The sequence below is a fragment of the Diadema setosum genome, chromosome 12 (genome assembly GCF_964275005.1).
Source record: "Diadema setosum chromosome 12, eeDiaSeto1, whole genome shotgun sequence".
In the NCBI taxonomy this organism is placed as follows: domain Eukaryota; kingdom Metazoa; phylum Echinodermata; class Echinoidea; order Diadematoida; family Diadematidae; genus Diadema; species Diadema setosum.
The window spans coordinates 30,129,026-30,157,009 of NC_092696.1; the positions used below are offsets into that span (position 1 = coordinate 30,129,026).

Below are 27,984 nucleotides of genomic sequence, written 5' to 3' on the forward strand. Positions count from 1 at the left end.
AGGTTGACCCATTTCACTTATTTTCAGTCCTCACGCAAAATCAGTGTGTGCGACTTTATGTTCGTTTTGAGGTGCACGGTCACAATTAATGTAGGAGGAAAGGTCGTATCAAAATACCTCAATGATGTTTTTCTTACCTTTGTTACAAATGTCCACGGATACTGACATTTACTTGCAACTGTTTTCGCTTCCTTTCTTTTTCATGTCTCTCCTTTGTTTCTCATTATCTGCATATTTGACATCTTCGACTCGTCTAAATCCTTGCCTAACATCAGGCATGATGTGGAAAAGCTCATCATCAGCTGCACGGCCTCGCCAAGGAAACCTAGTCCCGATATCAGGCGTCCTGGATTTCGGCATCAAGAACCCTTGTCACAATATTAATGGAAAGAACGGAGAGGTCATAGAAACCTTTCCACACGAGATTCTTCCACGTAAAGATATTCCCGGCATACAGCGACATATTGCATGCTTTCCCGCAGATTTTGTGGGTACGGTGAAAAAAAAAGAAGAAAGTCTCTCAATTTTCTATTTCGAAATCAACCAACAATGTCATTAGTGGATTTTGACGTTGGCTGCCATACTGTGAGAAGGTGTCTCGGAATTGTACTTGCCATTCAAAAGTCTTGGATGCAAAGGTGCTTGAAACCAAATTGGTTTCTCAAGTGGTTTAAGGCGATTTCTTATCAATCCCGTCTCATTCAATTGGATGGAATTTACTGTCAAAACATTGGTTAAGAAAAAAGCTTTAAAATAAAGTTCATCCCAGAGCCAGGAGAACACATTGAAATCACTTTTAACATTATCGCTTTTGCTCTTCATCTGTGTTGCTCCTCAGTACGTCTAGATGACATTTTTTTGACATGTTAAAACCTGTATTATTCGGATTAGATTCTCAAGACAGTAACATTAAACTATTTATCCCTTGCAGTCAAGCGGAACATAAATCTATGATATCTTATATATCTATGATTTTGTTACATTTTCGACTTTCAAATTCAGTGTTTTTCAGCTCTAGGTCGCACTACGCGAAACTATTCAAGATTCACATGCAATTGACATTGCAGAGCAAACACTCAAGTATCCAACAGCACTCACTTTCCAAACAAAATGTAAAAGAACGAAACACTCACTTATGATCAAACTCTCATTCCTCTTCGACATACCTGTGCAACCAAGTGCCTATAACTACACACACACACACACACACACACACACACACATACACAAAAAAATAAATAAATGATAAACTGCTATACTGTAAGAAGGTGTCTCGGAATTGTACTTGCCATTCAAAAGTCTTGGATGCAAAGGTGCTTGAAACCAAATTGGTTTCTCAAGTGGTATAAGGCGATTCCTTATTAATCCCGTCTCAGTTGGATGGAATTTACTGTCAAAATATTGGTTAAGAAATAAGCTTGAAAATAAAGTTCATCTGAGAGCCAGGAGAACACATTGAAATCACTTTTAACATTATTGCTTTTGCTTTTCATCTGTGTTGCTTCTCAGTACGTCTAGATGACATTTTTTTTGACATGTTAAAACCTGTATCATTCGGATTAGATTCTCAAGACAGTAACATTAAACTATTTATCCCTTACAGTCAAGCGGAACATATAAGAATATCTATAATTCTGTTATATTTTCGACTTTCAAATTCAGTGTTTTTCAGCTCTAGGTCGCACTACGCGAAACTATTCAAGATTCACATGCAATTGACATTGCAGAGCAAACACTCAAATATCCAACAGCACTCACTTTCCAAACAATATGTAAAAGAACGAAATACTCTATGTGACCGTGCACCTCAAAACGAACATAAAGTCGCACACACTGATTTTGCGTGAGGATTGAAAATAAGTGGAATGGGTCAACCTAGCCGAGCTTGACTTTTTCATATTTTCTGAAAGAGCGGGCCTTCTTTTACATTATGCTAAAATTTGGTATCATAAAACGGGCAGGAAAGTATGTTTTCTTAGCAGTTTATCTCGAACATTTTTGGTAGAATAGTGTGATTAGGTGTGTCTTTAGAATCCCTTTTTAATTTCTGAAAAACTTGTCCACACTCTTCACTTTCAACTCTAATTACTTTTGAAAGGATAGTGATACTCCTTTGAAAGTTGGCACTAATTATGGACAGAATGTGTTAATGAGGCATGCTTAATTTCAGTTCAATCTGATAATCCCTTCATTGTTGTTACTCTGGTGGTTTACTTCCTGTTTTTTGTCCCATTCATCGCACAGCCAGCATGGTTTGGTAAAGATTAAGCGCTTGAATAGACACTGTACTTCAGAGCCTCTTTTCTCAGTTCGCACTTTTCCTGAGTTTATGCTTTCTTTCCAATATTTAGATAGGTTAGGAGAGTCCAATTGATTTGAGTTATACATCATTTTAAAGCTTAAAGTCTGCTCTTTCCGAATATGGTCTTAACTAAAAATTCATGTCTGGCGACTTTTTGTTTGTTTTGAGGTGCAGGGTCACCTATGATCAAACTCTCATTCCTCTCCGACATATCTGTGCTCCTAACTATTCTGAATGAAAAAAAAAATGACATGTATGTGCAATATACAACATTGAATTCTCTGACCAAACATTTCTGAAATTATTAGGATAACTAAGACCTGTACATACTACTTTTCCAATATATTACCTGTTTGGTGGTTTGTATAGCTGAGCATTTAGTCCGTTAAAGGCTCTTACTATTTGAAAGCGTGTAAATCTATTCGGTTCTAGGATGAGGATGTTTTTATGGGCCATTGAAACCAAGAGCCAATATTCTCCTTCCAGTGTAAACTGTATGCCTGTGCGTTTTTGTTTTTTTTTTATTATGTACGTGAACAATGTATGTGCAATATACAACATTAAATTATCTGACCAAATATTTCTAAAATTATTAGGATAACTGAGAGCCGTACATGCTACTTTTCCAATATGCTACCTATTTGGTGGTTTATATAGCTGAGCATTTATTGTATTAAAGGCTCTTTATACTATTTCAAAGCGTGTAAACCTATTCGGTCTTCATATGAGGATCTTTTTATGGGCCAGTGAAACCCAGAGCCAATATTCTGCTTTCATTCTAAACTGTATGCTTTTGCGTTTGTTTTTTTCATGTAAGTTCCGTTGATTTTTTTCCTTGTTTGTTGGTAAGATAATCTATTCTAATGATAATCTGAATTTCTCAATTTACAGATATTGATGAATGTAACAGCAATCCTTGTCTGAACGGAGGAACGTGTCAGGACGATGTCAATATGTACTCGTGTCTGTGTTTACCGGGCTATAACGGGTCGAACTGCCAAACAGGTAGGCTAGGATTAGGTATTCTAGAGTGTATAGCGAATTGCAATTTGCTGATGCATTTTTTATTAAAAAAACACGTTTGTCTGTCCTAATATTTCTTACATTATTAGGAAAACTAAGACCCACACACTACTTCACTAATATGCTACCTGTATGTGGTTTGTAAAGCTAGGCATGTATTACGTTATAGGCTTTTACTATTTGAAAGTGTGTAAATCCGATTCGGTTCTAAGAAGAGAATCTTTTTATGAGCCATTGAAACTCAGGGCAATTATTCTGCTTTTGCGTTTCAGTTTTGGCATGTACGTTTCATTGACTTTTTCCTTATTTATTGATAAGATGACATATCTAATATTCTAATCATAATCCGATTTTCTCCATTTACAGATATTGATGAATGTGTTAGCAATCCTTGTCTGAACGGAGGAACTTGTCAGGACGATGTCAATATGTACTCCTGTTTGTGTTTACCGGGTTATAACGGGTCGAGCTGCCAAACAGGTGAGCTAGGTGAGCTAAACAGAATTGATCAGTGTTTAATAGTAGCTATGACAAAAAAATCGCGGGCGCACACACTGGCGCAGGATTCGAACCTAAGACCTCCTGATCTCCGGACAGGCGTCATCACCACCTGACCAGCGAGCCTCCGCCCGACAGCAAGTGTCGGTTCAAATCCTCATAGCATGTATCGGGCACCGCGTAATTTATAGGAAAAGGTTGAAAATCAAAACGATAAGAGTGCTATTTACCCGAAATAGGGAACAATGCTTGTAAATCTACCCGCCTTTCATTAAGTATGGTTTTTTTTTTTTTTTTCATTTAATGAACTTTGATTATTTCGATTTCGATTTCGATTCAGAGAAATAATAGTTGGGGTCGAGACATATTTCTCTTTTCTTACTTTTTTTGTGCGTAACAATGGACATAAATTATGAGAGCATGTAATTCAAAGAGGAATTAAAAATTTATTTGATGAAAATTGGTTTTTAAGTATCTGAAATATCAAAAACAGATCGAACGTAATGAAGGGTGGCACCCATCTTTTATTAGTAATCCTTTGTATTACTTTTTTCTTTATATCTCAGCCATTCAAAAACCGATTTTAAATGCCTCTTTTAATGCATATGCTCTGTTCTTTATCATGAGTGGTATCTATATCATGAGTGACATCTCCAGAAAGTCAAAAGCCCAATGCTCATATCTATCAATACTATACATATCCTTCAATCTTAGAACGCGATAATTGTCTTCTGCTTTTCAGCAGACGATATTTGTAACTTTTCACTCATAACCGGCATATTTCTAAACGAATGCAAAATAACACATTGTATGATTTTTTTTTTTCTTTTTAACGCTAAATGACGTACTGAACCACGACCAAATTATGGTCTATTAGAGTAAGTTATGTGCATGTACATTCGGGGAGATCCAGGAGAGTTGAGCCACCCCCTGAAACTTGGTTAGAGTTTACAGAGTTTTCCTTTTAGCACAAGCAAGCAGAGGTGGTACAGCAACGCAAAGACACACGTCATAAAAAACAAAACAAAACCAAAAGACAGCAGAAAAATGAACTGATTCGTTTCAGGTGTTACCTTTTCTAATACTCACATGACAACAAATAGTTAGTCAGTGAGTTATGTGGACTCTAGGTCACATTGTTACATCTTTGATAAATCTAATGGATTTTTTATTTTCTGGTTTTGATACGCGTAAGGAAAGTTGAAAATGGCCACGTTGAGAAGAGTTTAGCAATGCAGTCTATTAATCAAATTCATGAAATTCTTCCTCCGACATGTTTTCATGCAACAAATTGCCCTTCTTCGACGTAAATAAACACTCAATTGATCAGTGTCTAATGGTAGCCAAAAGTAGCCTATAACGCGGCGCCCCCTACATGCTATAATGATCAGAACCAAAACTTGCTGTCGGGCAAAAGCTCATTGGGCTAGTGGAGATGACGCCTGTCCCGTGATCAGGAGGTCGTAGGTTCGAATCCTGCTCGAGTGTGTGCGCCCATGGGTTGTGTGTGTGTGTGTGTGTGTGTGTGTGTGTGTGTGTCTGGGTGTGTCTGTGTGTCTGTGTGTGTGTGTTGGTTACTATTAAACACTGATCAATTGAGTGCGTATTTACGTCGATGTAGGGACTCTTACTATTTGAAAGCGTGTAAATCTATTCGGTTCTAGGATGAGGATCTTTTTATGGGCCATTGAAACCCCGAGCCAATATTCTGCTTCCAGTGTAAACTGTATGCCTGTGCGTTTTTGTTTTTTGTTTTTTTTTTTGTTTTTATCATGTACGTGTACAATGTATGTGCAATATACAACATTGAATTATCTGACCACATATTTCTAAAATTATTAGGATAACTGAGAGCCGTACATGCTACTTTTCCAATATGCTACCAATTTGGTGAATTACATAGCTGAGCATTTCTTGTATTTAAGGCTCTTTATACTATTTCAAAGCATGTAAATCTATTCGGTCTTCAGATGAGGATCTTTTTATGGGCCATTGAAACCCAGAGCCAATATTCTGCTTTCATTCTAAACTGTATGCTTTTGCGTTTGTTTTTTCATGTAAGTTCCGTTGATTTTTTCCTTGTTTGTTGGTAAGATAATCTATTCTAATGATAATCTGAATTTCTCAATTTACAGATATTGATGAATGTGAAAGCAATCCTTGTCTGAACGGAGGAACGTGTCAAGACGCTGTCAATATGTACTCGTGTCTGTGTTTACCGGGTTATAACGGGTCGAACTGCCAAACAGGTAGGCTAGGATTAGGTATTCTAGAGTAGATATAGCGAATTGCAATCTGCTGATGCATTTTTTAATAAAAAAAACACACACACGTTTGTCTTTCCTAATATTTCTTACATTCTTTGGAAAACTAAGACCCATACACACTACTTCACTAATATGCTACCTGTATGTAGTTTGCATAGGTGAGAATGTATTACGTTATAGGCTTTTACTATTTGAAAGCGTGTAAATCTATTCGGTTCTAAGATGAAAATCTTTTTATGAGCCATTGAAACTCAGGGAAATTATTCTGCTTTTGCGTTTCAGTTTTGGCATGTACGTTTCATTGACTTTTTCCTTATTCATTGATAAGATGACATGTTTAATATTCTAATCATAATCCGATTTTCTCCATTTACAGATATTGATGAATGTGTTAGCAATCCTTGTCTGAACGGAGGAACTTGTCAGGACGATGTCAATATGTACTCGTGTTTGTGTTTACCGGGTTATATCGGGTCGAGCTGCCAAACAGGTGAGCTAGGATTATGTACAACGCTTGTAATTTAGAGTAGCGAATAGGAATCTGCTGCTGAATTTGATAATGCAGCTAAACCTTTTGTTAGTAACCACAGAATTGATCAGTGTTTAATAGTAGCTATGACAAAAAATCGCGGGCGCACACACTGGCGCAGGATTCGAACCTAAGACCTCCTGATCTCCGGACAGGCGTCATCACCACCTGACCAGCGAGCCTCCGCCCGACAGCAAGTGTCTTTTCAAATCCTCATAGCATGTATCGGGCACCGCGTAATTTATAGGAAAAGGTTGAAAATCAAAACGATAAGAGTGCTATTTACCCGAAATAGGGAACAATGCTTGTAAATCTACCCGCCTTTGATTAAGTATGTTTTTTTTTTCATTTAATGAACTTTGATTATTTCGATTTCGATTTCGATTCAGAGATTATAATAGTTGGGGACGAGACATATTTCTCTGTTCTTACTTTTTTTTGTGCGTAACAATGGACATAAATTATGAGAGCATGTAATTCAAAGAGGAATTAAAAAAATATTTGATGAAAATTAGTTTTGAAGTATCTGAAATATCAAAAACAGATCGAACGTAATAAAGGGTGGCACCCATCTTTTATTACTATTCCTTTGTATTACGTTTTGCTTTATATCTCAGCCATTTAAAAACCGATTTTAAATGCCTCTTTTAATGTATGCTCTGTTCTTTATCATGAGTGGTATCTATATCATGAGTGGCATCTCCAGAAAGTTAAAAGCCCAATGCTCATATCTATCAAAATACTATACATATCTTTCAATCTTAGAGCGCGATAATGCTCTTCTGCTTTTCAGCAGACGACATTTGTAACTTTTTACTCACAACCGACATATTTCTAAACGAATGCAAAATAACACATTGTATGATTTGCTTTTTCTTTTTAACGCTAAATGACGTACTGAACCACGACCAAATTATGGTTTATTACAGTAAGTTATGTGCATGTACATTCGGGGAGATCCAGGAGAGTTGAGCCACCCCCTGAAACTTGGTTAGAGTTTACAGATGCAGCACTTTTGCCCTCTGTTGGCAGTGCTTAACATTACTGTCATTTTAGCACAAGCAAGCAGAGGTGGTACAGCAACGCAAAGACACACGTCATGAAAAACAAAACAAAACCAAAAGACAGCAGAAAAATGAACTGATGCGTTTCAGGTGTTACCTTTTCTATTACTCACATGACAACAAATGGTTAGTCAGTGAGTTATGTGGACTCTAGGTCACATTGTTACATCTTTGATAAATTTAGTGGATTTTTTATTTTCTGGTTTTGATACGCGTAAGGAAAGTTGAAAATGGCCACTTTGAGAAGAGTTTAGCAATGCAGTCTATTAATCAAATTCATGAAATTCTTCCTCCGACATGTTTTCATGCAACAAATTGCCCTTCTTCGACGTAAATAAGCACTCAATTGATCAGTGTTTAATGGTAGCCAAAAGTAGCCTATAACGCGGCGCCCCCTACATGCTATAAGGATTAGAACCCAAACTTGCTGTCGGGCAAAAGCTCATTGGGCTAGTGGAGATGACGCCTGTCCGGTGATCAGGAGGAGGTTCGAATCCTGCTCGAGTGTGTGCCCCCATGGGTTGTGTGCGTGTGTATGTGTGTGTGTGTGTGTGTTTGTGTGTCTGTGTGTCTGTGTGTGTGTGTTGGTTACTATTAAACACTGATCAATTGAGTGCGTATTTACGTCGATGTAGGGAAATTTGTCAATCAGTTGCATAAAAACATCTCGAGGAAAGAATTTCATGAAAATGAAAAAAAAAAAAGTTACCTTCGCGCGCGAGAGAGAGTGTGTGTGTGGGTGTGTGCTTTAGATAATGGTTGTCTACTTGCAAAATACAGGAGATTGGTATCACACCGTCATCCGTTTTCGAATTCAACTTCGGCAACCAAGTGCCTATAACTACACACACACATACACACACACACACACACACACACAAAATAAATAAATAAGTGATAAACTGTTATACTGTAAGAAGGTGTCTCGGAATTGTACTTGCCATTCAAAAGTCTTGGATGCAAAGGTGCTTGAAACCAAATTGGTTTCTCAAGTGGTATAAGGCGATTCCTTATCAATCCCGTCTCAGTTGGATGGAATTTACTGTCAAAATACTGGTTAAAAAAAAAGCTTTAAAATAAAGTTCATCCCAGAGCCAGGAGAACACATTGAAATCACTTTTAACATTATTGCTTTTGCTTTTCATCTGTGTTGCTCCTCAGTACGTCTAGATGACATTTTTTGACATGTTAAAACCTGTATCATTCGGATTAGATTCTCAAGACAGTAACATTAAACTATTTATCCCTTGCAGTCAAGCGGAACATATAAGAATATCTATAATTCTGTTACATTTTCGACTTTCAAATTCAGTGTTTTTCAGCTCTAGGTCGCACTACGCGAAACTATTCAAGATTCACATGCAATTGACATTGCAGAGCAAACACTCAAGTATCCAACAGCACTCACTTTCCAAACAAAATGTAAAAGAACGAAACACTCTATGATCAAACTCTCATTCCTCTCCGACATACCTGTGCTCCTAACTATTCTGAATGAAAAAAAAAATGAAATGTATGTGCAATATACAACATTGAATTCTCTGACCAAACATTTCTGAAATTATTAGGATAACTAAGACCTGTACATACTACTTTCCAATATATTACCTATGTGGTGGTTTGTATAGCTGAGCATTTAGTCTGTTAAAGGCTCTTACTATTTGAAAGCGTGTAAATCTATTCGGTTATAGGATGAGGATCTTTTTATGGGCCATTGAAACCCCGAGCCAATATTCTGCTTCCAGTGTAAACTGTATGCCTGTGCGTTTTTGTTTTTTGTTTTTTTTTATCATGTACGTGTACAATGTATGTGCAATATACAACATTGAATTATCTGACCACATATTTCTAAAATTATTAGGATAACTGAGAGCCGAACATGCTACTTTTCCAATATGCTACCAATTTGGTGATTTACATAGCTGAGCATTTCTTGTATTTAAGGCTCTTCATACTATCTCAAAGCATGTAAATCTATTCGGTCTTCAGATGAGGATCTTTTTATGGGCCATTGAAACCCAGAGCCAATATTCTGCTTTCATTCTAAACTGTATGCTTTTGCGTTTGTTTTTTCATGTAAGTTCCGTTGAATTTTTTCCTTGTTTGTTGGTAAGATAATCTATTCTAATGATAATCTGAATTTCTCAATTTACAGATATTGATGAATGTGAAAGCAATCCTTGTCTGAACGGAGGAACGTGTCAAGACGCTGTCAATATGTGACCGTGCACCTCAAAACGAACATAAAGTCGCACACACTGATTTTGCGTGAGGACTGAAAATAAGTGAAATGGGTCAACCTAGCCGAACTTGACTTTTTCATATTTTCTGAAAGAGTGGGTTTTCTTTTACATTATGCTAAAATTTGGTATCATAAAACGGGCAGGAAAGTGTGTTTTTTTAGCAGTTTATCTCGAACATTTTTGGTAGAATAGTGTGATTAGGTGTGTCTTTAGAATCCCTTTTTCATTTCTGAAAAACCTTGTCCTAACTCTTCACTTTCAACTCTAATAACTTTTGAGAGGATAGTGCCACCGCTTTGAAAGTTGACATTAATTATGGAAAGAATGTGTTAATGATGTGTGCTTAATTTCAATTTAATCTGATAATCTCTTCATTGTTGTTACTCTGGTGGTTTACTTCCTGTTTTTTGTCCCATTCATCGCACAGCCATCACGGTTTGGTAAAGATTAAGCGCTTGAATAGACACTGTGCTTCAGAGCCTCTTTTCTCAGTTCACACTTTTCCTGAGTTTGTGCTTTCTTTCCAATATTTAGATAGGTTACGAGAGTCCATTTGATTTGAGTTATACATCGTTTTAAAGCTTAAAGTCTGCTCTTTCAGAATATGGTCTTAACTAAAAATTAATGTCTGGCGACTTTTTGTTTGTTTTGAGGTGCAGGGTCACATATGTACTCGTGTCTGTGTTTACCGGGTTATAACGGGTCGAACTGCCAAACAGGTAGGCTAGGATTAGGTATTATAGAGTAGATATAGCGAATTGCAATCTGCTGATGCATTTTTTAATAAAAAAAAAACACACACGTTTGTCTTTCCTAATATTTCTTACATTCTTTGGAAAACTAAGACCCATACACACTACTTCACTAATATGCTACCTGTATGTAGTTTGCATAGGTGAGCATGTATTACGTTATAGGCTTTTACTATTTGAAAGCGTGTAAATCTATTCGGTTCTAAGATGAAAATCTTTTTATGAGCCATTGAAACTCAGGGAAATTATTCTGCTTTTGCGTTTCAGTTTTGGCATGTACGTTTCATTGACTTTTTCCTTATTCGTTGATAAGATGACATGTTTAATATTCTAATCATAATCCGATTTTCTCCATTTACAGATATTGATGAATGTGTTAGCAATCCTTGTCTGAACGGAGGAACTTGTCAGGACGATGTCAATATGTACTCGTGTTTGTGTTTACCGGGTTATAACGGGTCGAGCTGCCAAACAGGTGAGCTAGGATTATGTACAACGCTTGTAATTTAGAGTAGCGAATAGGAATCTGCTGCTGAATTTGATAATGAAGCTAAACCTTTTGTTAGTAACCACAGAATTGATCAGTGTTTAATAGTAGCTATGACAAAAAATCGCGGGCGCACACACTCGCGCAGGATTCGAACCTAAGACCTCCTGATCTCCGGACAGGCGTCATCACCACCTGACCAGCGAGCCTCCGCCCGACAGCAAGTGTCGGTTCAAATCCTCATAGCATGTATCGGGCACCGCGTAATTTATAGGAAAAGGTTGAAAATCAAAACGATAAGAGTGCTATTTACCCGAAATAGGGAACAATGCTTGTAAATCTACCCGCCTTTGATTAAGTATGTTTTTTTTTTTTTTTCATTTAATGAACTTTGATTATTTCGATTTCGATTTCGATTCAGAGATTATAATAGTTGGGGACGAGACATATTTCTCTGTTCTAACTTTTTTTTTGTGCGTAACAATGGACATAAATTATGAGAGCATGTAATTCAAAGAGGAATTATAAAAATATTTGATGAAAATTAGTTTTGAAGTATCTGAAATATCAAAAACAGATCGAACGTAATAAAGGGTGGCACCCATCTTTTATTACTATTCCTTTGTATTACGTTTTTCTTTATATCTCAGCCATTTAAAAACCGATTTTAAATGCCTCTTTTAATGTATGCTCTGTTCTTTATCATGAGTGGTATCTATATCATGAGTGGCATCTCCAGAAAGTTAATAGCCCAATGCTCATATCTATCAATACTATACATATCTTTCAATCTTAGAGCGCGATAATGCTCTTCTGCTTTTCAGCAGACGATATTTGTAACTTTTTACTCACAACCGACATATTTCTAAACGAATGCAAAATAACACATTGTATGATTTTTTTTTTCTTTTTAACGCTAAATGACGTACTGAACCACGACCAAATTATGGTTTATTACAGTAAGTTATGTGCATGTACATTCGGGGAGATCCAGGAGAGTTGAGCCACCCCCTCAAACTTGGTTAGAGTTTACAGATGCAGCACTTTTGCCCTCTGTTGGCAGTTCTTAACATTACTGTCATTTTAGCACAAGCAAGCAGAGGTGGTACAGCAACGCAAAGACACACGTCATGAAAAACAAAACAAAACCAAAAGACAGCAGAAAAATGAACTGATGCGTTTCAGGTGTTACCTTTTCTATTACTCACATGACAACAAATGGTTAGTCAGTGAGTTATGTGGACTCTAGGTCACATTGTTACATCTTTGATAAATTTAGTGGATTTTTTATTTTCTGGTTTTGATACGCGTAAGGAAAGTTGAAAATGGCCACGTTGAGAAGAGTTTAGCAATGCAGTCTATTAATCAAATTCATGAAATTCTTCCTCCGACATGTTTTCATGCAACAAATTGCCCTTCTTCGACGTAAATAAGCACTCAATTGATCAGTGTTTAATGGTAGCCAAAAGTAGCCTATAACGCGGCGCCCCCTACATGCTATAAGGATTAGAACCCAAACTTGCTGTCGGGCAAAAGCTCATTGGGCTAGTGGAGATGACGCCTGTCCGGTGATCAGGAGGTCGTAGGTTCGAATCCTGCTCGAGTGTGTGCCCCCATGGGTTGTGTGTGTGTGTGTGTGTGTGTGTGTGTGTTGGTTACTATGAAACACTGATCAATTGAGTGCGTATTTACGTCGATGTAGGAAAATTTGTCAATCAGTTGCATAAAAACATCTCGAGGAAAATATTTCATGAAAATGAAAAAAAAAAGTTACCTGCGCGCTAGAGTGTGTGTGTGTGTGTGTGTGTGTGTACTTTAGATAATGGTTGTCTACTTGCAAAATACAGGAGATTGGTATCACACCGTCATCCGTTTTCGCATTCAACTTCGGCAACCAAGTGCCTATAACTACACACACACATACACACACACACACACACACACACACACACGCAAAATAAATAAATAAATGATAAACTGCTATACTGTAAGAAGGTGTCTCGGAATTGTACTTGCCATTCAAAAGTCTTGGATGCAAAGGTGCTTGAAACCAAATTGGTTTCTCAAGTGGTATAAGGCGATTCCTTATCAATCCCGTCTCAGTTAGATGGAATTTACTGTCAAAATATTGGTTAAGAAAAAAGCTTTAAAATAAAGTTCATCCCGGAGCCAGGAGAACACATTGAAATCACTTTTAACATTATTGCTTTTGCTTTTCATCTGTGTTGCTCCTCAGTACGTCTAGATGACATTTTTTTTGACATGTTAAAACCTGTATCATTCGGATTAGATTCTCAAGACAGTAACATTAAACTATTTATCCCTTGCAGTCAAGCGGAACATATAAGAATATCTATAATTCTGTTACATTCTCGACTTTCAAATTCAGTGTTTTTCAGCTCTAGGTCGCACTACGCGAAACTATTCAAGATTCACATGCAATTGACATTGCAGAGCAAACACTCAAGTATCCAACAGCACTCACTTTCCAAACAAAATGTAAAAGAACGAAACACTCTATGATCAAACTCTCATTCCTCTCCGACATACCTGTGCTCCTAACTATTCTGAATGAAAAAAAAAATGAAATGTATATGCAATATACAACATTGGATTCTTTGACCAAACATTTCTGAAATTATTAGGATAACTAAGACCTGTACATACTACTTTTCCAATATATTACCTATTTGGTGGTTTGTATAGCTGAGCATTTAGTCCGTTAAAGGCTCTTACTATTTGAAAGCGTGTAAATCTATTCGGTTCTAGGATGAGGATCTTTTTATGGGCCATTGAAACCAAGAGCCAATATTCTGCTTCCAGTGTAAACTGTATGCCTGTGCGTTTTTGTTTTTTATTTTTTTTTTATAATGTACGTGTACAATGTATGTGCAATATACAACATTGAATTATCTGACCACATATTTCTAAAATTATTAGGATAACTGAGAGCCGTACATGCTACTTTTCCAATATGCTACCAATTTGGTGATTTATATAGCTGAGCATTTCTTGTATTTAAGGCTCTTTATACTATTTCAAAGCATGTAAATCTATTCGGTCTTCAGATGAGGATCTTTTTATGGGCCATTGAAACCCAGAGCCAATATTCTGCTTTCATTCTAAACTGTATGCTTTTGCGTTTGTTTTTTCATGTAAGTTCCGTTGATTTTTTCCTTGTTTGTTGGTAAGATAATCTATTCTAATGATAATCTGAATTTCTCAATTTACAGATATTTATGAATGTGAAAGCAATCCTTGTCTGAACGGAGGAACGTGTCAAGACGCTGTCAATATGTACTCGTGTCTGTGTTTACCGGGTTATAACGGGTCGAACTGCCAAACAGGTAGGCTAGGATTAGGTATTCTAGAGTAGATATAGCGAATTGCAATCTCCTGATGCATTTTTTAATTAAAAAAAAAAACACGTTTGTCTTTCCTAATATTTCTTACATTCTTTGGAAAACTAAGACCCATACACACTACTTCACTAATATGCTACTTGTATGTGGTTTGTATAGGTGAGCATGTATTACGTTATAGGCTTTTACTATTTGAAAGCGTGTAAATCTATTCGGTTCTAAGATGAGAATCTTTAATGAGCCATTGAAACTCAGTGAAATTATTCTGCTTTTTCGTTTCAGTTTTGGCATGTACGTTTCATTGACTTTTTTCATATTTATTGATAAGATCACATGTTTAATATTCTAATCATAATCCGATTTTCTCCATTTACAGATATTGATGAATGTGTTAGCAATCCTTGTCTGAACGGAGGAACTTGTCAGGACGATGTCAATATGTACTCGTGTTTGTGTTTACCGGGTTATAACGGGTCGAGCTGCCAAACAGGTGAGCTAGGATTATGTACAACGCTTGTAATTTAGAGTAGCGAATAGGAATCTGCTGCTGAATTTGATAATGAGGCTAAACCTTTAGTTAATAACCACAGAATTGATCAGTGTTTAATAGTAGCTATGACAAAAAATCGCGGGCGCACACACTCGCGCAGGATTCGAACCTAAGACCTCCTGATCTCCGGACAGGCGTCATCACCACCTGACCAGCGAGCCTCCGCCCGACAGCAAGTGTCGGTTCCAATCCTCATAGCATGTATCGGGCACCGTGTAATTTATAGGAAAAGGTTGAAAATCAAAACGATAAGAGTGCTATTTACCCGAAATTGGGAACAATGCTTGTTAATCTACCCACCTTTGATTAAGTATGTTTTTTTTTTTCATTTAATGAAATTTGATTATTTCGATTTTATTCATTCAGAGATTATAATATTTGGGGTCGAGACATATTTCTTTTTTCTTACTTTTTTGTGCGTAACAATGGACATAAATTATGAGAGCATGTAATTCAAAGAGGAATTAAAAAATTATTTGATGACAATTGGTTTTGAAGTATCTGAAACATCAAAAACAGATCGAACGTAATAAAGGGTGGCACTCATCTTTTATTACTATTCCTTTGTATTACGTTTTGCTTTATATCTCAGCCATTCAAAAACCGATTTTAAATGCCTCTTATCATGTATGCTCTGTTCTTTATCATGAGTGGTATCTATATCATGAGTGGCATCTCCAGAAAGTTAAAAGCCCAATGCTCATATCTATCAATACTATACATATCTTTCAATCTTATCGCGCGATAATGCTCTTCTGCTTTTCAGCAGACGATATTTGTAACTTTTTACTCACAACCGACATATTTCTAAACGAATGCAAAATAACACATTGTATGATTTTTTTTTCTTTTTAACGCTAAATGACGTACTGAACCACGACCAAATTATGGTCTATTACAGCAAGTTATGTGCATGTACATTCGGGGAGATCCAGGAGAGTTGAGCCACCCCATGAAACTTGGTTAGAGTTTACAGATGCAGCACTTTTGCCCTCTGTTGGCAGTTCTTAACATTACTGTCATTTTAGCACAAGCAAGCAGAGGTGGTACAGCAACGCAAAGACACACGTCATAAAAAACGAAACAAAACCAAAAGACAGGAGAAAAATGAACTGATGCGTTTCAGGTGTTACCTTTGCTATTACTCACATGACAACAAATGGTTAGTCAGTGAGTTATGTGGACTCTAGGTCACATTGTTACATCTTTGATAAATTTAATGGATTTTTTTATTTTCTGGTTTTGATACGCGTAAGGAAAGTTGAAAATGGCCACGTTGAGAAGAGTTTAGCAATGCAGTCTATTAATCAAATTCATGAAATTCTTCCTCCGACATGTTTTCATGCAACAAATTGCCCTTTTTCGACGTAAATAAGCACTCAATTGATCAGTGTTTAATGGTAGCCAAAAGTAGCCTATAACGCGGCGCCCCCTACATGCTATAAGGATCAGAACCCAAACTTGTTGTCAGGCAAAAGCTCATTGGGCTAGTGGAGATGACGCCTGTCCGGTGATCAGGAGGTCGTAGGTTCGAATCCTGCTCGAGTGTGTGCGCCCATGGGTTGTGTGTGTGTGTGTGTGTATGTGTGTGTGTGTCTGTGTGTCTGTGTGTGTGTGTGTGTTGGTTACTATTAAACACTGATCAATTGAGTGCGTATTTACGTCGATGTAGGGAAATTTGTCAATCAGTTGCATAAAAACATCTCGAGGAAAGAATTTCATGAAAATGAAAAAAAAAAGGTTACCTGCGCGCGCGAGAGTTTGTGTGTGTGTGTGTGTGTGTGTGTGTGTGTGCTTTAGATAATGGTTGTCTACTTGCAAAATACAGGAGATTGGTATCACACCGTCATCCGTTTTCGCATTCAACTTCGGCAACCAAATGCCTATAACTACACACACACATACATACACACAAACACACACACACACACACACACACACACAAAATAAATAAATAAATGATAAACTGTTATACTGTAAGAAGGTGTCTCGGAATTGTACTTGCCATTCGAAAGTCTTGGATGCAAAGGTGCTTGAAACCAAATTGGTTTCTCAAGTGGTATAAGGCGATTCCTTATCAATCCCGTCTCAGTTGGATGGAATTTACTCTCAAAATATTGGTTAAGAAAAAAGCTTTAAAATAAAGTTCATCCCAGAGCCAGGAGAACACATTGAAATCACTTTTAACATTATTGCTTTTGCTTTTCATCTGTGTTGCTCCTCAGTACGTCTAGATGACATTTTTTGACATGTTAAAACCTGTATCATTCGGATTAGATTCTCAAGACAGTAACATTAAACTATTTATCCCTTGCAGTCAAGCGGAACATATAAGAATATCTATAATTCTGTTACATTTTCGACTTTCAAATTCAGCGTTTTTCAGCTCTAGGTCGCACTACGCGAAACTATTCAAGATTCACATGCAATTGACATTGCAGAGCAAACACTCAAGTATCCAACAGCACTCACTTTCCAAACAAAATGTAAAAGAACGAAACACTCTATGATCAAACTCTCATTCCTCTCCGACATACCTGTGCTCCTAACTATTCTGAATGAAAAAAAAAATGAAATGTATGTGCAATATACAACATTGAATTCTCTGACCAAACATTTCTGAAATTATTAGGATAACTAAGACCTGTACATACTACTTTTCCAATATATTACCTATTTGGTGGTTTGTATAGCTGAGCATTTAGTCCGTTAAAGGCTCTTACTATTTGAAAGCGTGTAAATCTATTCGGTTCTAGGATGAGGATCTTTTTATGGGCCATTGAAACCAAGAGCCAATATTCTGCTTCCAGTGTAAACTGTATGCCTGTGCGTTTTTGTTTTTTATTTTTTTTTTATAATGTACGTGTACAATGTATGTGCAATATACAACATTGAATTATCTGACCACATATTTCTAAAATTATTAGGATAACTGAGAGCCGTACATGCTACTTTTCCAATATGCTACCAATTTGGTGATTTATATAGCTGAGCATTTCTTGTATTTAAGGCTCTTTATACTATTTCAAAGCATGTAAATCTATTCGGTCTTCAGATGAGGATCTTTTTATGGGCCATTGAAACCCAGAGCCAATATTCTGCTTTCATTCTAAACTGTATCCTTTTGCGTTTGTTTTTTACATGTAAGTTCCGTTGATTTTTTCCTTGTTTGTTGGTAAGATAATCTATTCTAATGATAATCTGAATTTCTCAATGTACAGATATTGATGAATGTGAAAGCAATCCTTGTCTGAACGGAGGAACGTGTCAAGACGCTGTCAATATGTACTCGTGTCTGTGTTTACCGGGTTATAACGGGTCGAACTGCCAAACAGGTAGGCTAGGATTAGGTATTCTAGAGTAGATAAAGCGAATTGCAATCTGCTGATGCATTTTTTAATTTAAAAAAAAAAACCACTCGTTTGTCTTTCCTAATATTTCTTACATTCTTTGGAAAACTAAGACCCATACACACTACTTCACTAATATGCTACCTGTATGTAGTTTGTATAGGTGAGCATGTATTACGTTATAGGCTTTTACTATTTGAAAGCGTGTAAATCTTCGGTTCTAAGATGAGAATCTTTTTATGAGCCATTGAAACTCAGGGCAATTATTCTGCTTTTGCGTTTCAGTTTTGGCATGTACGTTTCATTGACTTTTTCCTTATTCATTGATAAGATGACATGTTTAATATTCTAATCATAATCCGATTTTCTCCATTTACAGATATTGATGAATGTGTTAGCAATCCTTGTCTGAACGGAGGAACTTGTCAGGACGATGTCAATATGTACTCGTGTTTGTGTTTACCGGGTTATAACGGGTCGAGCTGCCAAACAGGTGAGCTAGGATTATGTACAACGCTTGTAATTTAGAGTAGCGAATAGGAATCTGCTGCTGAATTTGATAATGAAGCTAAACCTTTTGTTAGTAACCACAGAATTGATCAGTGTTTAATAGTAGCTATGACAAAAAATCGCGGGCGCACACACTCGCGCAGGATTCGAACCTAAGACCTCCTGATCTCCGGACAGGCGTCATCACCACCTGACCAGCGAGCCTCCGCCCGACAGCAAGTGTCGGTTCAAATCCTCATAGCATGTATCGGGCACCGCGTAATTTATAGGAAAAGGTTGAAAATCAAAACGATAAGAGTGCTATTTACCCGAAATTGGGAACAATGCTTGTAAATCTACCCCCCTTTGATTAAGTATTTTTTTTTTCATTTAATGAAATTTGATTATTTCGATTTTATTCATTTAGAGTTTATAATAGTTGGGGTCGAGACATATTTCTTTTTTCTTACTTTTTTGTGCGTAACAATGGACATAAATTATGAGAGCATGTAATTCAAAGAGGAATGAAAAAAATATTTGATGAAAATTAGTTTTGAAGTATCTGAAATATCAAAAACAGATCGAACGTAATAAAGGGTGGCACCCAACTTTTATTACTATTCCTTTGTATTACGTTTTGCTTTATATCTCAGCCATTCAAAAACCGATTTTAAATGCCTCTTTTAATGTATGCTCTGTTCTTTATCATGAGTGGTATCTATATCATGAGTGCCATCTCCAGAAAGTTAAAAGCCCAATGCTCATATTTATCAATACTATACATATCTTTTCATCTTAGAGCGCGATAATGCTCTTCTGCTTTTCAGCAGACGATATTTGTAACTTTTTACTCACAACCGACATATTTCTAAACGAATGCAAAATAACACATTGTATGATTTTTTTTTTCTTTTTAACGCTAAATGACGTACTGAACCACTACCAAATTATGGTCTATTACAGTAAGTTATATGCATGTACATTCGGGGAGATCCAGGAGAGTTGAGCCACCCCCTGAAACTTGGTTAGAGTTTACAGGTGCAGCACTTTTGCCCTCTGTTGGCAGTGCTTAACATTACTGTCACTTTAGCACAAGCAAGCAGAGGTGGTACAGCAACGCAAAGACACACGTCATAAAAAACAAAACAAAGCCAAAAGACAGCAGAAAAATGAACTGATGCGTTTCAGGTGTTACCTTTTCTATTACTCACATGACAACAAATGGTTAGTCAGTGAGTTATGTGGACTCTAGGTCACATTGTTACATCTTTGATAAATTTAGTGGATTTTTTATTTTCTGGTTTTGATACGGGTAAGGAAAGTTGAAAATGGCCACGTTGAGAAGAGTTTAGCAATGCAGTATATTTATCAAATTCATGAAATTCTTCCTCCGACATGTTTTCATGCAACAAATTGCCCTTTTTCGACGTAAATAAGCACTCAATTGATCAGTGTTTAATGGTAGCCAAAAGTAGCCTATAACGCGGCGCCCCCTACATGCTATAAGGATCAGAACCCAAACTTGCTGTCGGGCAAAAGCTCATTGGGCTAGTGGAGATGACGCCTGTCCGGTGATCAGGAGGTCGTGGGTTCGAATCCTGCTCGAGTGTGTGCCCCCATGGGTTGTGTGTGTGTGTGTGTGTGTGTGTCTGTGTGTCTGTGTGTCTGTGTGTGTGTGTTGGTTACTATTGAACACTGATCAATTGAGTGCGTATTTACGTCGATGTAGGGAAATTTGTCAATCAGTTGCATAAAAACATCTCGAGGAAAGAATTTCATGAAAATGAAAAAAAAAAAAGTTACCTGCGCGCGCGAGACTGTTTGTGTGTGTGTGTGTGTGTGTGTGTGCTTTAGATAATGGTTGTCTACTTGCAAAATACAGGAGATTGGTATCACACCGTCATCCGTTTTCGCATTCAACTTCGGCAACCAAGTGCCTATAACTACACACACACATACACACACACACACACACACACACACAAACACTCACACAAAATAAATAAATAAATGGTAAACTGCTATACTGTAAGAAGGTGTCTCGGAATTGTACTTGTCATTCAAAAGTCTTGGATGCAAAGGTGCTTGAATCCAAATTGGTTTCTCAAGTGGTATAAGGCGAATCCTTATCAATCCCGTCTCAGTTGGATGGAATATACTGTCAAAACATTGGTTAAGAAAAAAGCTTTAAAATAAAGTTCATCCCAGAGCCAGGAGAACACATTGAAATCACTTTTAACATTATTGCTTTTGCTCTTCATCTGTGTTGCTCCTCAGTACGTCTAGATGACATTTTTTGACTTGTTAAAACCTGTATCATTCGGATTAGATTCTCAAGACAGTAACATTAAACTATTTATCCCTTACAGTCAACCGGAACATATGTGACACTGCACCTCAAAACAAACAAAAAGTCGCCAGACATGAATTTTTAGTTAAGACCATATTCTGAAAGAGCAGACTTTAAGCTTTAAAATGATGTATAACTCAAATCAAATGGACTCTCCTAACCTAGCTAAATATTGGAATGAAAGCACAAACTCAGGAAAAGTGTGACGTGAGAAAAGAGGCTCTGACATGTCTGAAGTACAGTGTCTATTCAAGCGCTTAATCTTTACCAAGCCGTACTGGCTGTGCAATGAATGGGACAAAGGACAGGAAGTAAACCACCAGAGTAACAACAATGAAGGAATTATCAGATTAAACTGAAATTAAGAATGCCTCATTACCACATTCTGTCCATAATTAGTGCCAACTTTCAAAGCAGTAGCTCTATCTTTTCAAAAGTTATTAGAGTTGAAAGTGAAGCGTGTGGACAAGGTTTTTCAGAAATGAAAAAGGGATTCTAAAGACACACCTAATCACACTATTCTAACAAAAATGTTCGAGATAAACTCCTAAAAAAAAAACACACTTTCCTGCCCGTTTTATGATACCAAATTTTAGCATAATGTAAAAGTGATCCGCTCTTTCAGAAAATATGAAATAGTCAAGTTTGGCTAGGTTGACCCATTTCACTTATTTTCAGTCCTCACGCAAAATCAGTGTGTGCGACTTTATGTTCGTTTTGAGGTGCACGGTCATATATAAGAATATCTATAATTCTGTTACATTTTCGACTTTCAAATTCAGTGTTTTTCAGCTCTAGGTCGCACTACGCGAAACTATTCAAGATTCACATGCAACTGACATTGCAGAGCAAACACTCAAGTATCCAACAGCACTCACTTTCCAAACAAAATGTAAAAGAACGAAACACTCTATGATCAAACTCTCATTCCTCTCCGACATACCTGTGCTCCTAACTATTCTGAATGAAAAAAAAAATGAAATGTATGTGCAATATACAACATTGAATTCTCTGACCAAACATTTCTGAAATTATTAGGATAACTAAGACCTGTATATACTACTTTTCCAATATATTACCTATTTGGTGGTTTGTATAGCTGAGCATTTAGTCCGTTAAAGGCTCTTACTATTTGAAATCGTGTAAATCTATTCCGTTCTAAGATGAGGATCTTTTTATGGGCCATTGAAACCCCGAGCCAATATTCTGCTTCCAGTGCAAAATGTATGCCTGTGCGTTTTTGTTTTTTTTTTTCATCATGTACGTGTGCAATGTATGTGCAATATACAACATGGAATTATCTGACCACATATTTCTAAAATTATTAGGATAACTGAGAGCCGTACATGCTACTTTTCCAATATGCTACCAATTTGGTGATTTATATAGCTGAGTATTTCTTGTATTTAAGGCTCTTTATACTATTTGAAAGCATGTAAATCTATTCGGTCTTCAGATGAGGATCTTTTTATGGGCCATTGAAACCCAGAGCCAATACATGTATTCTGCTTTCATTCTAAACTGTATGCTTTTGCGTTTGTTTTTTCATGTAAGTTCCGTTGATTTTTTCCTTGTTTGTTGGTAAGATAATCTATTCTAATGATAATCTGAATTTCTCAATTTACAGATATTGATAAATGTGAAAGCAATCCTTGTCTGAACGGAGGAACGTGTCAAGACGCTGTCAATATGTACTCGTGTCTGTGTTTACCGGGTTATAACGGGTCGAACTGCCAAACAGGTAGGCTAGGATTAGGTATTCTAGAGTAGATATAGCAAATTGCGGGTCTAGGGCAATTACCCCCTGGGCAATTACCCCGCACCCTTCCCCTGGCCCTAATCCTAATCCTAATCCTGAACCTAATCCTATCCCTAACTCAAACTCCTAACCCTAACCCTAACCCTAATCGTTACTCTAAGCTTACCACTAACCAGTATTTAGCCGGGGGGTAATTGCCCTCTCGGGGTAATTGCCCGGATACGCAAATTGCAATCTCCTGATGCATTTTTTAATTAAAAAAAAAAAAAAAACACACGTTTGTCTTTCCTAACATTTCTTACATTCTTTGGAAAACTAAGACCCATACACACTACTTCACTAATAAGCTACCTGTATGTAGATTGTATAGGTGAGCATGTATTACGTTATAGGCTTTTACTATTTGAAAGCGTGTAAATCTTTTCGGTTCTAAGATGAGAATCTTTTTTATGAGCCATTGAAACTCAGGGCAATTATTCTGCTTTTGCGTTTCAGTTTTGGCATGTACGTTTCATTGACTTTTTCCTTATTCATTTATAAGATGACATGTTTAATATTCTAATCATAATCCGATTTTCTCCATTTACAGATATTGATGAATGTGTTAGCAATCCTTGTCTGAACGGAGGAACTTGTCAGGACGATGTCAATATGTACTCGTGTTTGTGTTTACCGGGTTATAACGGGTCGAGCTGCCAAACAGGTGAGCTAGGATTATGTACAACGCTTGTAATTTAGAGTAGCGAATAGGAATCTGCTGCTGAATTTGATAATGAAGCTAAACCTTTTGTTAGTAACCACAGAATTGATCAGTGTTTAATAGTAGCTATGACAAAAAATCGCGGGCGCACACACTCGCGCAGGATTCGAACCTAAGACCTCCTGATCTCCGGACAGGCGTCATCACCACCTGAGAACCGAGCCTCCGCCCGACAGCAAGTCGGTTCAAATCCGCATAGCATGTATCGGGCACCGCGTAATTTATAGGAAAAGGTTAAAAATCAAAACGATAAGAGTGCTATTTACCCGAAATTGGGAACAATGCTTGTAAATCTACCCGCCTTTGATTAAGTATTTTTTTTTTTCATTTAATGAAATTTGATTATTTCGATTTTATTCATTTAGAGATTATAATAGTTGGGGTCGAGACATATTTCTTTTTTCTTACTTTTTTGTGCGTAACAATGGACATAAATTATGAGAGCATGTAATTCAAAGAGGAATGAAAAAAATATTTGATGAAAATTAGTTTTGAAGTATCTGAAATATCAAAAACAGATCGAACGTAATAAAGGGTGGCACCCATCTTTTATTACTATTCCTTTGTATTACGTTTTGCTTTATATCTCAGCAATTCAAAAACCGATTTTAAATGCCTCTTTTAATGTATGCTCTGTTCTTTATCATGAGTGGCATCTCCAGAAAGTTAAAAGCCCAATGCTCATATCTATCAATACTATACATATCTTTCAATCTTAGAGCGCGATAATGCTCTTCTGCTTTTCAGCAGACGATATTTGTAACTTTTTACTCACAACCGACATATTTTTAAACGAATGCAAAATAACACATTGTATGATTTTTTTTTCTTTTTAACGCTAAATGACGTACTGAACCACTACCAAATTATGGTCTATTACAGTAAGTTATGTGCATGTACATTCGAGGAGATCCAGGAGAGTTGAGCCACCCACTGAAACTTGGTTAGAGTTTACAGATGCAGCACTTTTGCCCTCCGTTGGCAGTCTGTGCTTAACATTACTGTCACTTTAGCACAAGCAAGCAGAGGTGGTACAGCAACGCAAAGACACACGTCATCAAAAACAAAACAAAACCAAAAGACAGCAGAAAAATGAACTGATGCGTTTCAGGTGTTACCTTTTCTATTACTCACATGACAACAAATGGTTAGTCAGTGAGTTATGTGGACTCTAGGTCACATTGTTACATCTTTGATAAATTTAGTGGATTTTTTATTTTCTGGTTTTGATACGCGTAAGGAAAGTTGAAAATGGCCACGTTGAGAAGAGTTTAGCAATGCAGTCTATTAATCAAATTCATGAAATTCTTCCTCCGACATGTTTTCATGCAACAAATTGCCCTTCTTCGACGTAAATAAGCACTCAATTGATCAGTGTTTAATGGTAGCCAAAAATAGCCTATAACGCGGCGCCCCCGACATGCTATAAGGATCAGAACCCAAACTTGCTGTCGGGCAAAAGCTCATTGGGCTAGTGGAGATGACGCCTGTCCGGTGATCAGGAGGTCGTGGGTTCGAATCCTGCTCGAGTGTGTGCCCCCATGGGTTGTGTGTGTGTGTGTGTGTGTGTGTGTGTGTGTGTGTGTGTCTGTGTGTCTGTGTGTGTGTGTTGGTTACTATTGAACACTGATCAATTGAGTGCGTATTTACGTCGATGTAGGGAAATTTGTCAATCAGTTGCATAAAAACATCTCGAGGAAAGAATTTCATGAAAATGAAAAAAAAAAGTTACCTGCGCGCGCGAGAGTGTTTGTGTGTGTGTGTGTGTGTGTGTGTGTGCTTTAGATAATGGTTGTCTACTTGCAAAATACAGGAGATTGGTATCACACCGTCATCCGTTTTCGCATTCAACTTCGGCAACCAAGTGCCTATAACTACACACACATACACACACACACACACACACACACAAACACTCACACAAAATAAATAAATAAATGGTAAACTGCTATACTGTAAGAAGGTGTCTCGGAATTGTACTTGTCATTCAAAAGTCTTGGATGCAAAGGTGCTTGAATCCAAATTGGTTTCTCAAGTGGTATAAGGCGAATCCTTATCAATCCCGTCTCAGTTGGATGGAATTTACTGTCAAAACATTGGTTAAGAAAAAAGCTTTAAAATAAAGTTCATCCCAGAGCCAGGAGAACACATTGAAATCACTTTTAACATTATTGCTTTTGCTCTTCATCTGTGTTGCTCCTCAGTACGTCTAGATGACATTTTTTGACTTGTTAAAACCTGTATCATTCGGATTAGATTCTCAAGACAGTAACATTAAACTATTTATCTCATACAGTCAACCGGAACATATGTGACACTGCACCTCAAAACAAACAAAAAGTCGCCAGACATGAATTTTTAGTTAAGACCATATTCTGAAAGAGCAGACTTTAAGCTTTAAAATGATGTATAACTCAAATCAAATGGACTCTCCTAACATACCTAAATATTGGAATGAAAGCACAAACTCAGGAAAAGTGTGAAGTGAGAAAAGAGGCTCTGACATGTCTGAAGTACAGTGTCTATTCAAGCGCTTAATCTTTACCAAGCCGTACTGGCTGTGCAATGAATGGGACAAAGGACAGGAAGTAAACCACCAGAGTAACAACAATGAAGGGATTATCAGATTAAACTGAAATTAAGCATGCCTCGATCATTACCACATTCTGTCCATAATTAGTGCCAACTTTCAAAGCAGTAGCTCTATCTTTTCAAAAGTTATTAGAGTTGAAAGTGAAGCGTGTGGACAAGGTTTTTCAGAAATGAAAAAGGGATTCTAAAGACACACCTAATCACACTATTCTACCAAAAATGTTCGAGATAAACTCCTAAAAAAAAAACACACTTTCCTGCCCGTTTTATGATACCAAATTTTAGCATAATGTAAAAGTGACCCGCTCTTTCAGAAAATATGAAATAGTCAAGTTTGGCTAGGTTGACCCATTTCACTTATTTTCAGTCCTCACGCAAAATCAGTGTGTGCGACTTTATGTTCGTTTTGAGGTGCACGGTCATATATAAGAATATCTATAATTCTGTTACATTTTCGACTTTCAAATTCAGTGTTTTTCAGCTCTAGGTCGCACTACGCGAAACTATTCAAGATTCACATGCAACTGACATTGCAGAGCAAACACTCAAGTATCCAACAGCACTCACTTTCAAAACAAAATGTAAAAGAACGAAACACTCTATGATCAAACTCTCATTCCTCTCCGACATACCTGTGCTCCTAACTATTCTGAATGAAAAAAAAAAAATGAAATGTATGTGGAATATACAACATTGAATTCTCTGACCAAACATTTCTGAAATTATTAGGATAACTAAGACCTGTATATACTACTTTTCCAATATATTACCTATTTGGTGGTTTGTATAGCTGAGCATTTAGTCCGTTAAAGGCTCTTACTATTTGAAATCGTGTAAATCTATTCCGTTCTAAGATGAGGATCTTTTTATGGGCCATTGAAACCCCGAGCCAATATTCTGCTTCCAGTGCAAAATGTATGCCTGTGCGTTTTTGTTTGTTTGTTTTTTTTTTTTTCATCATGTACGTGTGCAATGTATGTGCAATATACAACATGGAATTATCTGACCACATATTTCTAAAATTATTAGGATAACTGAGAGCCGTACATGCTACTTTTCCAATATGCTACCAATTTGGTGATTTATATAGCTGAGTATTTCTTGTATTTAAGGCTCTGTATACTATTTGAAAGCATGTAAATCTATTCGGTCTTCAGATGAGGATCTTTTTATGGGCCATTGAAACCCAGAGCCAATACATGTATTCTGCTTTCATTCTAAACTGTATGCTTTTGCGTTTGTTTTTTCATGTAAGTTCCGTTGATTTTTTCCTTGTTTGTTGGTAAGATAATCTATTCTAATGATAATCTGAATTTCTCAATTTACAGATATTGATAAATGTGAAAGCAATCCTTGTCTGAACGGAGGAACGTGTCAAGACGCTGTCAATATGTACTCGTGTCTGTGTTTACCGGGTTATAACGGGTCGAACTGCCAAACAGGTAGGCTAGGATTAGGTATTCTAGAGTAGATATAGCAAATTGCGGGTCTAGGGCAATTACCCCCTGGGCAATTACCCCGCACCCTTCCCCTGGCCCTAATCCTAATCCTAATCCTGAACCTAATTCTATCCCTAACTCAAACTCCTAACCCTAACCCTAACCTTA

General features: G+C 37.0%; 1 protein-coding gene across 1 annotated transcript; it reads left to right on the plus strand.

Moving 5' to 3' along the window:
- Positions 1 to 280: 280 nt before the first annotated feature.
- Positions 281 to 27,848, plus strand: LOC140235864 (uncharacterized). The gene is made up of 13 exons (XM_072315860.1): positions 281 to 434; positions 3,194 to 3,307; positions 3,692 to 3,805; positions 5,959 to 6,072; positions 6,467 to 6,580; positions 10,586 to 10,645; positions 11,040 to 11,153; positions 14,438 to 14,512; positions 14,904 to 15,017; positions 18,807 to 18,920; positions 22,894 to 23,007; positions 23,615 to 23,728; positions 27,706 to 27,848. Exons 1-13 carry the CDS (start codon positions 281 to 283, stop codon positions 27,846 to 27,848), a joined length of 1,458 nt encoding a protein of 485 aa, XP_072171961.1.
- Positions 27,849 to 27,984: the final 136 nt, after the last annotated feature.

What these genes read in the sequence shown, in the direction of transcription:
- LOC140235864 (XM_072315860.1), top strand. Translation starts at nt 281, where the DNA reads ATGTGGAAAAGCTCATCATCAGCTGCACGGCCTCGCCAAGGAAACCTA. An exon ending in TCCACACGAGATTCTTCCAC is followed by an intron (nt 435 to 3,193) that starts GTAAAGATATTC and finishes CTCAATTTACAG; the next exon opens with ATATTGATGAATGTAACAGC. An exon ending in CGGGTCGAACTGCCAAACAG is followed by an intron (nt 6,073 to 6,466) that starts GTAGGCTAGGAT and finishes CTCCATTTACAG; the next exon opens with ATATTGATGAATGTGTTAGC.